At 42.1% G+C, this 13,615-nt stretch overlaps 1 protein-coding gene across 1 annotated transcript in view; it reads right to left on the reverse strand.

Annotated features, from left to right (window-relative positions):
- Positions 1-434: 434 nt before the first annotated feature.
- The window catches only part of MYRFL (myelin regulatory factor like), a 69,941-nt gene continuing 56,760 nt past the window's right edge, over positions 435-13,615 (reverse strand). Inside the window, 6 exon segments of the mRNA XM_030549459.1 lie at positions 435-864; positions 960-1,034; positions 3,702-3,810; positions 6,007-6,081; positions 6,355-6,442; positions 9,944-10,003. Coding sequence (XP_030405319.1) covers positions 778-864; positions 960-1,034; positions 3,702-3,810; positions 6,007-6,081; positions 6,355-6,442; positions 9,944-10,003 — 494 coding nt within the window. The 3' untranslated portion in view covers positions 435-777.

Genomic DNA, 13,615 nt, shown 5'->3' on the forward strand with positions numbered 1-13,615 from the left:
TCTCCAAGATGCTGTTTAAAAGCTGGGGCATAGCACAGACCTTGTGGAGCCATGACACACTCCAAAAAATATCCAAGGATATATTTTTCTGCACAGATCAAAACAAAAGATCATATCTGAAATATATACTTCATTCTAGCATCAACATTGCAGGTGTTAAAGTTGCACATTTGTTGTTGAGTGTGATGTTAGCAGATGTGTGTTGGCCCACGTGATACAGAAAAATAACTACCGGTACATTCAGTGTGGAATGAGGTTTCTATTATGTCAATAAGATTTTGTACTTGTACAACCTCCACTATAACAAAGCTTTTGTTTGGTAGAAATCATATATACTATAAATAAGGAGGCAGACAATAATGGAAGGTAGACGCTTGTAGGACAAAAACAAGTCTCAGCTGCAATTCATATTTTTATTATGTCAAAGTCTTCTGAACAGTCTGAAGCATATTAGAATGCCACTATTTTTTTCCCCATCTACTGTATTTTATGGCGTTGCTAAGAGCAGGGGAACCCTTTAATATCTACACATCAAGCTCTCCACTGATTTTCAGAAATCACATCCTTTTACAAGTAATGACTTGACATGCAGAGCCTGGACTACAGTCAAATAATATATTTTTGCCCACTTGTCTCTAAAAGTTAGTGGTTAAACAAAAACTAGGAAACATTCTGCACATCTCATTTCATTTGCACACTTTTACCAAGATGATAGTCTTTTCAGTACCATGAGTATTATCTTCTTTCCCGCCAATAAACAGAATCATCAGCAATATTTTAGTTACACTGTCGATAGAAGTAGAAGTAGTAATCAGTAAAAAATATCCCAGCATAATTTGGATCTGTTGAACAGTTTGCAAGATCCTGTAGGAGAAAAATAAAGGAGATTAATATAGAAACTAATCACAACTAAAATGTCATTTTTCTTTTGGTCTATTTCTCATTTCAAAAAGGCTTACCGGTGCAGCTACGCGGAAATGGTATGCGCTGTCATACCACCAAGTTACAGGGAGAATCCAAATATGCTGACATCCCTAGATAATGAATTATAAAGAGAAATGAATTTGATAACTTCATTTTACATTCAATTGGAGAGAAGGATAGGCTGTGAAAGCATTTCACTGCCAAATGCAGTACGAGTCATTGTGATAACAAGACTTGATAGCTACAGTGAGAGAAGTCAGCACACTTAAAGACAAAAGGAAAGTGCTGACTTTAAATGTTCTGAATGGGGTTTGTTCCGATCAGCTCAGGAATTGAGAGACATCTGGCTCCCAGCATTCTAGGCTGGCTGTGAATAATGGAGCACCCTCTAGACTCCTTTAGGAAGCTAGAATTGTTCCAGATGTGCCAAAGTGCTCTGTAAAGTTTAAAGTGCAATAGTGGTAAACATTGTGATTCAGCTGATTAACAAGCCGCAGCAGGACTTATACCCTGGGTGTGCACAGGCTTCTATGTATTCCAAGGCATAATGCAGCGTCTTCACTCCAGGACTATTGCAAGAAGATGTATGCATGCAAGATTTGGTTTTGTGTGTGATGTAACACTCCACCAGATACAAATGCAAGTAATGTATTTTGGCTCTGACACTTTTCCTTGAAATCGTATAGGGATCATTCAACCCCACTGTTTCCAGAAAGAACAATGTTATGATGGTTTGACTTGGCACTCACATTTCGTTCAAGTACCTCACAGACATCACAAATATCAATAAAGTCCCAGCTACCCCTCAATATGTATTATGCACAATATAAATTTTAGGCAGAAACTGGTCAGAGGCCAGCTGACTGCTGGGCTACTAATCACTGTACTCTCAGGAGAATATGCTTGAAAACAAAGACTTCAATAGCAGTATTTTTATTCTAGCTCATGCCAACCTTGAATGACTCACTGTTACAGCTGCTGGAAGCAGCTTCTTACCTGTGGGTCAAACTAGATAGCTTTAGTCCTTTGATGTGAATTTCAAGTTGACACATGAAGCCTGACTAGCTTTGCCGGCAGCCAGTCTCAATGACATGCGTACGTGGGCCTCGGATTTGACTCCGAGCCTCAGGGGTTGCTGGAATTACAGCTGGAGGTTAGAGCTCCCAGGATTTTCATTCACTTGTACCTGATGATTTTGCTGTAATCACAGCAACCTACACCTTTTTCAATGACATTTGAAAGTCATCTTGGGCAGGAGGAGGAAGACAGGGTTCCAGCTGATCAGCATAGCAGCAAGTAAGCAATTTAACAACACTTAAGAATTCAGGGTGTGAGGATCATGTATGTTCCACAGGCTAAAATCAGGTGTGTAGTGGGCCAAACACAACTCCCAAGTGTTCATGACATGTAGGTTTGCCCTAGAATTTTGTTTTCAAATTTTCTACCACCTTTATTCCCCACCTCCACCATTTTTTAAAACTAGCAGACACACTTCCAGGCAGGTATAATGAAGATTAAAACCCCATTCCTATGAAGCACTGAGCTGCCTCAATTCTTATTGAAGTTAATAGGAGTTTAGGGCACTCATCTCTTTGCTGAAGCTGAGTGCCCAGCACCTGGCAGGATCAGACCTCCAACTGGCTAGGATGGTGGGAAAAGTTCAGGTATGTTTGTGACAACTTCTGTTCCCCTCCAAGACATCCCAGAGAATACATGAAAATAATTCTCACTCACACACAGTAAGCTTCTTTCTATATTGCTTTATAGGTTAAATCCTGGCCCCACTGAATAAATGGTAATTTTATCTTTGTTTTCAATGGAGCCAGGATTTCACCTTAAAATCATAATTCACTAGCAGTGGAAGCAGTAGCATGGATAGGAGCTTGGAGGTGGGGGACTTCATCACCATGTGGTCACAGTGGCAAACACTCCAGCTTCCTATCGTGTTGCATCTTCCTCCATAGGTTTCTACCACCGGTGGAGCTGCACCAATGGTGAGTTTTAGCTCTGAAGCTCGTGATGATCCATGCTCCCCAAGTGGTAATGTAATGTGCATTTTATATTTGAGTGAGTCTACAGAGGCCAGAGGAGAAATGAAGACAGGAAAAAGCCACCCTCACAAGAGCCCAATGGGAGCCTTAAAGCATCATTAATGTAGTTTTTGCAATATGCAGCAGCAAACTGATTTGCACTAACAGGTTAAGTTCTACTCTCATTTACACCAGTGGAAATGCAGACTAACTCTATTAAATATGGATTTTAGTTTGGATTTCCACCATTATACTATGAGCAGAATTTGGCCTATTGTGTTTGCCAAAATAATTTGAGGGTGTTAATCTTTATCGGTTTTTCATTGATATTTTTCAAGCATCCACAAATGCGGAGTTGACTGAGCCTAGAGATTTGTTGGCTTGCATTTGCTGCCCTTTCATTTGCGTGGAGTTCTTGAGTGTAGGCTCTTCTGTACATGAGTTCTGACTAACCTTTTCAAAGTTTTATCGCATCATCTAGAACATATACTGGCACTTCCTAAAGACATCCCAAAATGTATCACTGAGACCCTTAGTCCCATGTGATTCAGGTATCAGGATTGTCTTAAAAAGATGCATGCAGGGATGTCTTTGAGAAGTGCCAAATGATTTGACAGAGGGTGAGACTAGTTACAAATGATTTCTTTGCTTAATACCTCTCAGAGCCAAGTTCATGGGGACATTGAACACGTATTCCTGGGTTTGCCTGGATTTTTATTTTAGCTTTGCAATTCAGAAAAGTGTTACCTGGGTGGTTTCCTGGAAAGCCTCCCTTCTGTTTCGGTTTCGTGGCTGATGGGAACATATATTTCCAAAAGTGACTTTGCATTGAAAGACGATTAATGGCTCCGTAGTGCTTCAAGAAAAAGAAAAAGTATCTAAGGTTCTAATTTGCTGCTTTTAAAGATAACCTCCCTCCCCCAAAATATAAACAATGGAACTGAAAGATACACTGGAAAAAAACTAAAACACATTCTTAAGGGTCGTGTCTTCATTGCAGCTGGGGGTGTGAATGGCAGCTCATGTAGACATGCCCACACTAGCTGTCCTTTAGCTAGGGTGCTACAAATAGAAGCAAGGACATGGCACAGCAGAGGCTGCACAAGCCCATCTTACTCCCCTGAGTATACATTCACTTGTGCAGCCCATGCCATGGCAACCTCACTTGTATTATTAATGAGCTAGCGAGAGTACAGCTAGTGTGGCCATGTCCGCAGGAGCTGCCATTCACACTCCCAGCTGCAATGTAGACACGCCCCTAGTGGCCAAAATGAAGGAAATTAGCATTTCTGATGCTCAGAAACTCTAATCATGATCTGGACTCTTTCCTGGGGGAATTTGCATCTGAAGTTTTGGTTCAGCCCATCTAACTGCAAAGCCAAATCCATGTCCGCATACAAACTTCTCCAACACATAAGGATATTCCTACCAAAGGCTTTAGTATATTCCGATCTCTCCAAAATAACGATAACTACATGTTTATCATTTCCCAGGGCCAGAAACCTTTGGGCACCATACCAAGACAGGAAACAAAACTTTACAGAAGACAAGCCCAAAACACTCATTGGAATAGGAACCATCACAAACAATTACAATCCTACTGTCCACAAACATGCACACAATTAAAAAGAGAACAAGCACATCCTGTGCTTTGCCCTGATTGAGGTCACAGGTCAACCAGGGAGAGAATTCCAGTCAGAAGCCTTCAACAGAAAAGACCTTGCCCCCCTCCTCTTCCAAAAGTATCTAAAGATGATAATGCTGTTCCAATCCTGCCAGCCTGGATGGCTGTGACAAGACTTGAGGGTCAGAAAAAAACAAAGACTCAGAAGAAGCTGGATAGGGCAACAGGAGACAGAAAAATGGAATCAGCAAGGTGGCATGAAATTTAGGTTGTTTTTTTTTTTTCTGGAGGAGGAAAAGAGCTTGCCTGGCAAGCATGATTGTACAGTTTTAATCAGACATTTGTACAACCCAGCAATTGTACAAGTGTATAATACATATACCACATACTGTGCCCTAGATAGGTTGTAACGATGTATGTTGGCTTCACTTGATTTTATTTAGTGGAAATAAGAGCATAGTATTTGGACATAATAAAATTAAATGCGGATTGTACGTGGATTTCTGGTTGGTTTGTTTTTTAAGTGAAAGTTCATTGAAATACATTTATAGCAAAAGAACCTGAGAACACAGCTGTAGCATCTAAAATAAATTCAGTATCCTATTTTCTGAAACGATGAGCATGACACATTCATAGCCATGTAAGGGGGCTTCAACATTTGTTTATTAAGGCATATGCTTAAACTAACGGTTTCTTTCTACTGCTTCAGATGATACACAGCCACTTCAGTAGAAGTCCTGTTATGTTCACACTAATCTTAAAAGCAAGAATGTTAATATGTGAGGTCAGTAGATTGCCTTTAAAGCATGTTATGTTCGCTTCATAAAACTCAGCCTTGGAGTAGTGAAATGTCATGAGGCAGAACTAAACATTCCCAATATTTTGAGTGGTATCAGCCTCCGCTGAAGAAGAGGAGCAGAAGAACCAGTTACTTCTGAGAGAACAGAACGGAACTAGACCTATGTTCAAGACAAGAAGCCTTTGCTGACTAAGAGCTTTGCTGTTGGCTAGCTCTGCCTCATAGGTAAGGACAGGAACTATTTTCTAGTCTCTTCATTAAAATTGTCTATATTAAGGAAAATCACAATAAATGAAGGCCCTAATCCTTCAAAAGCTTACGCACAGTGAGTAAAGTAACACATGGGCTTAAGTATCTCTAGGATTTGGGCCTAAGACTATCACATTTTAACATCTCTCTCAGTGGGTAGAATGCATCCTGGTGCAGAGTGCTGGCAGTGGCACTAGCCCAATTTATTACATACCACTGCAGAGTTATTTCAAAAACTTAAGTTATGCCTAGACATAGTCCTGGCCCTCTGCACAGAAATGAGTTTCATTTGTGGTCCAGAAAAATCAAGCAGAAGCAACTTCATTATAAAGTCCAGAGCACATTATTTCTATAGACATACTTGCATTGATTGTACTTACTTGATTTCCAATGAGAGTATTACATTGATGGGTGTGTATTTGTTAACAGGAATAACATAGCTGTAATTTCCAGACCTAAATGTTGGCAACAATAAAGGGACAACATTAACACCAAAGAGTTCATGAAGTTTATCTGCACGAGTATGAAAATTATATCTAAATTAAGAAAAAATGTTTAATAGACTATGCAGTAAAAAGTCTCATTTAAACTATAATATTTGCAATTAACTTTGAAAAATTGAATGGATATTTATCAAAACACATGAAAGGACAGGCAAGCACCAATGCCACCTTAATGGCATTCTTACCTCATCACACTAATAAAATGTAACAAAATATTTCACTCACCTGCACTGTAGACCTTTACTACAATAGCGACGGTCAATTTTTTGCTGCGTTTCCAAAATCTGCATGGAACTGATTGTTGTATCAATCCCTAAAAACATTAGGAATAATTTTTTTCTGGATTACTTCAGGAGTTTGCAGGGCCACCTAGGCGGGAGGGCAAGAGGGGATATTTGCCCCAGGCCCTGCAGGAGCCCCCATGACAGTGTTTCAGGGCCCCTGGAGCTTCTTCTGCTCTGGGTCGTCATCATTAATTTGGCGGCAGTGGGTCCTTCTGCTCTGGGACTCACTGCCAAAGTGCCCCGAAGACCCGCGGTGAGGGGTCCTTCTGGCATTTCGGCAGCGGGTCCTGGGGTGGGTCTTCAGCAGCGATTTGGTGGGGGGGGGCCCTGCCGTTGAAGACCCCAGTTCCCCTGAATCCTCTGGGCGGCCCTGGGAGTTTGGGGTAAGACAGTAATTACATTGCAGTTAACGCCATAGTTCCCAGCCCATTATCATCTATGGTAGAAGTTGTTGCAGGTCTAATGTCACCAGCAATAGAAACCTTCAGCTGATGAGCTTTATCCTCATTCCACAGTTAAAGGGGAAATCAAAACTAAAAGTCACATGTCAGAATCCCATGGGCAACGTATTGGGCATCTCATATTGAAACATTTTCCTAGAACAGAGCATCTAAGGAAGAGTTGCTGAGCGTAACTGTATATTTATTTTCCTTAACAGGAGCTGCTCATGCACAGATACACCTGAGAAACACCAGCCCTTTATTTGAAAATCATTGCCTTTTCCTAGAGAAACAATTCAGAATGGAATGGAATTACTTTTCTAAGAATCTCTGCAGAAAATGTTTAATTCTGTAAAAGTATTTGATTCTATATATAACCTATTTGTATAACATGGGTACATATACACTTACATACCAATTAAATTGTGGTTCTAGAAATAGATCAGCTAAAATCTAGAATTAGCACAAACCAGAACACTAGAATATCCCCCTCTCTACCTCTAGCTCCTGAGATTTTGGGAAATTCAAATCTCAGCTTTGTGAGACTCTTCCTTCTCTTTAGGATGTGTTGAACTCAAATACCAGGTCAAACCCACCTCTCCAGACTTTGCGGATGTTTGAACTTGGTTTAGGATCTGTATCTGATTTTTATATTTTAGGGGTGACAGGACTAACATAAACATTGGGAAATGTTACGTGCTTCCAAGAACTCTTTTAAAACAATGGACAACTCAGGTCAGAATTTTTAGTTGAGTTGGGTTCCTAGAAAATACTTGGGAACAGGAAGCGTACAAATTACTCATTTTCAGAGCCAGCCTTTTGAAGCTACACCTCGAAGAAAAACCTATTGTCTGGCTGATTACCTATTCCTGATCTCTTCAAAAGCCCCGGCTGGATAAAGGAGGCACTTACCAACTCGTAAGGGGAGCTAAGCCCTGAGTGAAAGCTCTTATGAACTGGTGAGCACAGGAAAAATGACTAATGACTAATCCCCTCCCAGAGCCCTCGTGGAGTAGCACAGGGGTTCTCCAACTGGGGGTCGGGACCCCTCAGGGGGTCACGAGCTGTCAGCCCCCATCCCAGACCCTGCTTTGCCTCCAGTATTTATAATGGTGTTAAATATATATAAAAGTGTTTTTAATTTATAAGGGAGGGGGTTGCTCTCAGAGGGTTGCTGTGTGCAAGGGGTCACCAGTGCAAAAGTTTGAGAACTACTGGAGTAGGGGGTAATCTCTGATAAGCTTCTCAGCATGTGTGTAGGTTCTTTTGTTTTTAATATCTTTTCTCAGTAATGCTTTTACTGTAAGAGTAAAGCACTTGCTTAGAGAGCTATGGGTAACTTTTAACTGTAGCAATTACACTGTTTACTGTCTCTCAGTGGCTTAGGCAGCCTGACTATGTTGGGGAGGTTACAGTACAGGCAGGGAACTGTGCAGCCTGGAAATACCAGGAGGAAGACACACGCAGGTCTCTACTCAAGAGAGGTGAAGTCTGAGGATCCTGGAGCCTACAGTGGATGCCCTTGCGGGGCCATCGAGGGGGGAACACAGGTGCAGTTGCTCTGAGCTGTGACAGTGATGACTACCAGAAAGGATAAGGAAGGAAGCTGTTACCAGACTGGAAGGAAGGTCAGCGGTTAGGCCACTAGCCTTGGACTTGGGAGACGTGGGCTCAATTCCCTGCTCCACCATAGGATTCTTGTATGACATTGGGCTAGTCATTTAGCACCATCGTGCCTCAACTCCCCACCTGTGAGATGGGGATAATAGTACTTCCTTACCTCACAGGGGTGTCATGAGGATTAAGATCATGAAGTGCTCAGATACTATGGCAATAGATGGTATAAGTAACTTAGATTGATTGACCATGTTTGTCCCTTAAAGAACTAGTACATTAGCAACCTTCCCTTCATGACAACATCACTTTATTAGGATTTGTATTACAGCAGTGCTGGAGGCCCCAACCAAGATCAGGGCCTCATTGTGTCAGGCACTGTACATGAACATAGGAGACTGTCTGTACCCCAGAGAACTTGCTACTAAACAGCCAAGCCATAGGATAGGAGGGTAACAGACTCAGAGAGCTGAGGGATTTGCCAAAGTCAAACAGCTAGTCCAGGGCAGACCAGGAAATAGAACCCAGGTCTCCTGACTGGAATACCAGTGCCCTCTCCAGTGGATCACACTGACTTCTATTAAACAAGCTGCTGCTAGAAACAAAACACCCTCTAACTTAAACACAAACACTGATGCTCTTCATGCTTCAGCAATGGCAGAGAGCACTCTCATACTATCTGCAATCATGAGTTGCAAGCACAATGATTCGTTCATCCAGAATGGATCTGATAGTGTTGTGCAACCTATGAAGAGAGAAGCCTTCAGTTACGTTAAGAGCCCAGAGCCTTGTCTGCACCAGGAAGTTTTGCAAAAATTCCTACTATTTCTAACACAAGTTAGTCTCCATCAGTGCTGGAATTCCTAGAACAGATGGACCATCAAACAGCTGACAATCCAGCTCACCTACATTTCAGCATGTGTTTAACTTTAAGCACGCATGGTCCCTTTGCTGCTATTGAGCCTGTTCAGTGGCTTAAGCTCTTTGCTGGATTGAGCCTAGAGTACTCAGCATCATGCAGGATATAGCCTCTGTTGAGAGCTGTCATTTACCTTGGCCGAGGGGAGGGGTAAACAACTGTATATAACACACCTTCCATTAATTTGACTTGAAGTCAAGTCCTTTGGCTCAATAAGTAGACTGAGAAAATAAGCGTAAGAGAAGTTCAGCTGAGATGAGTTCAACATATGCGGTCCTACCTTTATGCAGATCATCCCCAGGGCTAAGACAAAGAAATCATTAGAGGGGGTTGCAGGCAGATCTGTAAAAGTCTAAAGAACACTTCTGTGCAATTTAATTCTACAAGAAAATTATAGTGGACCACAGGTGTTCAGCAGATTCCAAAACTCCAATTTCCTATACCTACCAGTTAAAAAGGCAATTTCCCCAAACCAGGCCACCAGAAAGTGAAACAAAAGTAGTCAAAAGTTTTATAAATTATGTATTTAAAGTATTTCTTTTAAATGGAGGACTTACAGTCAATTCCAAGATCAGGTTTTTCCATCAATCTCTCTTGTATCGCTTTATTTTTGTTTCCTGTGGGAGGGGACAACATTATTGATCTCCCTGTACAAACTATTCTAATGTTAAAAATGGACAGAAAAATATCAACACAAGACAGATAGCAAAACGTTCTATCTCAAATGACAGACCACCACAGAGGCACATGTACCATGAGTGACCGACTAATTTAAAATGCAAACCAGCTACATTCAGACCAAGGTGCACACAGAGGCAAGGGAACTGTGGACAACAAAATCAAACGAGCTTTTGAAATGCTACGGTATATAAGAAAAAATTAAACAACCAAATAGAAAGGATTTTCCCCAGTAAGTATGGAATATATTTGGCTGTTGTACAAGGGAAAGAAAAAGATATTAATTCACTTCCCAACATAATACACCTGCATACATCTAACTGTAAAGATATCATTAGCAAGGATGCCCTCCTGGCTAGTATGGCAATGACTAAATGGATACCTGGCTACATAAAAATGGACAAGGGGAATATCTAAGGCCTCTGAACATAAGGAATAGGACAAGGACTGAGCTGAGATGTAGTATGTCAGGGACAGAAGGATGAGGGCAAGTCTACACTACAAAATTAAGTCGAGCTAACTTATGTCAATGTTCAGCCACCACAGTAATTGCATCGGTTTTACACATCCACACCACGCTTCTTGTGTCGGTGGTGCATGTCCAGGGTCGGCGCTTGCATTTAGGCGGCTTAGGCAATCGCCTAGGGTGCCAGCATTATTAGGGGGCAGCATTTTGCTGGAGGGGGCGGCAGGCGGCTCCGGTGGAGCTGCCGCAGTGGTGCCTGTGGAGGGTCTGGTGGTCCGCGGCTCCGCTGGAGCTGCAGCTGTCATGCCTGTGGACGGTCGGCTGCTTGCGCGGCTGCGGTGAACCTCCCGCAGGCAAGACTGCGGCAGCTCCACCGGAGCCACAGGAGCAGCCGACCGTCCACAGGCACGACTGCGGAGCCAAGAGACCAGCGCGCGGGGCGGTGAAATGGCTGTGCGCCTAGGGCACTCAAACCCCTAGCGCCGGTCCTGTGCGTGTCCTCATCTGGAGCGCTAACATTGATTTAATGGCCAACGTGGGCCATTGTGGGATGGTTTCTGAAAGGCAGCAACAGTGGATGGAAGCAACTGACACCGCATGGACACTGACCCTGCATCGACCTAACTACATTGACTTCTGTGCTACATCTCTTGTGGAAATGGAGTTATTAAGTCAGTGTAGTGGGCAAATTACATCGCTAGGAGCTACATTTTAGTGTAGACACTTACAGGGTTTGCTCGATGTACACTGACCTAACTCTGGAGTGTGGACAGAGAAACTGACAGAGAAATTTAGAAATGGGATCATCGTCTTGATTGATCATTGCTCTGTAAGTTCAAGGGATTGACTCTATCAGCACCAGACTAAGGAATTCTAGGTATGTTTTGCGAACTGTTTGTGTCTCTGTTTTCTAATAAGGACACTTTTGAAATGTACAAGGGTTACAGTATAATCACTACATCGTCCATCCTGAAGACAGGCAAAGGATCCCTCAGCCTCTGCGGAAAAGATACAAAACCACTGCCATGCTTTTAGTCTAAGGCACAGAATCTGTCCACTGAGGTGCAGTGGACATGCTGGCTGTGGCAAACCCACAGCACAGGACAAGTCTTAAGGGTTAAGTTTAAGGACCCAAGATGACAGAAATGAAATGCAAGGAAGAAAACACCTCTCGAAATTTAAGTTTTGTTCAGAATAACTGTGGCCAGTTTTGCCTCCTACCACAGTTACCTTATTCCTCATTCATTCTTTTAAATCTACAAACTCTCTGTAGTGTCTCCCACCCCACCCCTCCTTCCTGTTCTTTCCTCTTTGATGTTCTTTGCAGTGGAAAATCTAGATAGTGCATTGCAAACTTCCCTGGCAGCATGTGTGCACATTAAGACTACTTCTGAAAGTGGTTCTCAGTCCTCTGCTGAAGCTGACAGATTGCTCACTAGAAAACCAAACATTCTCCCTGTAGTCTTGCTACTTCTACTTTAGAGCACTCCGCTGGAAAATTCAGTACACAGGCTGAAACACTGGAGCGGTTCCACCATGGATTCTTTAGATGGAAGATGATAGAAGCGTTAGGCTTTTCAGTTAACAAGCTGTGAATGCAGCAAAGAATCCTGTGGCTCCTTATAGACTAACAGACGTTTTGGAACATGAGCTTTCGTGGGTGAATACCCACTTCGTCAGATGCATGTAGTGGAAATTTCCAGGGACAGGTATATATATATGCAGGCAAGCTAGAGATAATGAGGTAGTTCAATCAGGGAGGATGAGGCCCTGTTCTCCCAGTTGAGGTGTGAAAACCAAGGGAGGAGAAACTGGTTTTGTAATTGGCAAGCCATTCACAGTCTTTGTTTAATCCTGAGCTGATGGTGTCAAATTTGCAGATGAACTGAAGCTCAGCAGTTTCTCTTTGAAGTCTGGTCCTGAAGTTTTTTTGCTGAAGTATGGCCACCTTAAGGTCTGCTATAGTGTGGCCAGGGAGGCTGTGAATGATGCATAGAAGTAGGATGAAGGTAAATTTATTTAACTTCGATTTCACTATTTTGAGGAGGGTGGTACATGGGGTTGAGTTTCCATGTCTTCTACTTTTCCTCTGATTCACCCTAGTTATATACAGACCTGAGAAATGGCTCCACGGAGCTCAAAAACTTGTGTCTGTCACCAACAGAAGTTGGTCCAATAAAAAAATATTACCTCATCCATCCAAATTACTGCTTTATCCTATCTGTTGGTGGGATCAAAATGAAATGCAAGAAAAAGATTCTAGTTAAAGTTCTTTTTGTTTGGAGGCACAGAACATCATTCCAGAGGATCAGAAATTACCAAGAAGTGCAGTGGTATTCATTGAAATGTCAAAGCATTCAACACATTTCTAGGAAAAAAGACACTGAATATGATCATAACCTCATGTTATGTTGATCTAATGAGTGCACATTGTTATGAATCCATAAATGACAACATTTGAAGGAAACTAATAGGTGCATGTGCAGTTAAAAATTGTAATACACCTGTATCCCTCATTGAGCTCTATGAGGAGCAGTGATTTTGGCAGGAAGCACATGGAGGAAATGGCAACATTTAGTTAAAAAAAATAAGGACAGTCCCTCCTCCCCAGGACAGTTAGCATGAATAGATAAGGCATAGTGACTACTAGGCTGGAAACAAAGAACTATAGCCCTATTTAAGGAAATAATGGGAAAATGGACCATGTTCAACTAGAGGGAGGCAAATGCTATAAAATGTAATCTCTGAAAATCTGCTGACTTTTTTTTATGAATTGCTTTGGCCTGGCTTGGACATGCTTTTGTTTCTGCTGTGCTTGAACATTGAAGCAATTGAGTCTCACTAGCACAACTGTTCATTTTAAGGAAACCTGAGATGTACCTAGATAGGATCTGCACTGAAAGCATCTGCGCACCCAAGAGTGTATGCACTGCTGTTGGTACCCACAAAGTGTGAGTGTACGTGGGCATCAGGGAAAAGCCTCACTGAAATGCGCTCTGGATTTTGCATTCAGTTCCATTGTATGTGCAAACAGCTGTAACCTTCAGTGACTATTTTCTTAGACTGATCAACTGACTCCTTAAAA

Source organism: Gopherus evgoodei, chromosome 1 (assembly GCF_007399415.2).
Source record: "Gopherus evgoodei ecotype Sinaloan lineage chromosome 1, rGopEvg1_v1.p, whole genome shotgun sequence".
In the NCBI taxonomy this organism is placed as follows: domain Eukaryota; kingdom Metazoa; phylum Chordata; order Testudines; family Testudinidae; genus Gopherus; species Gopherus evgoodei.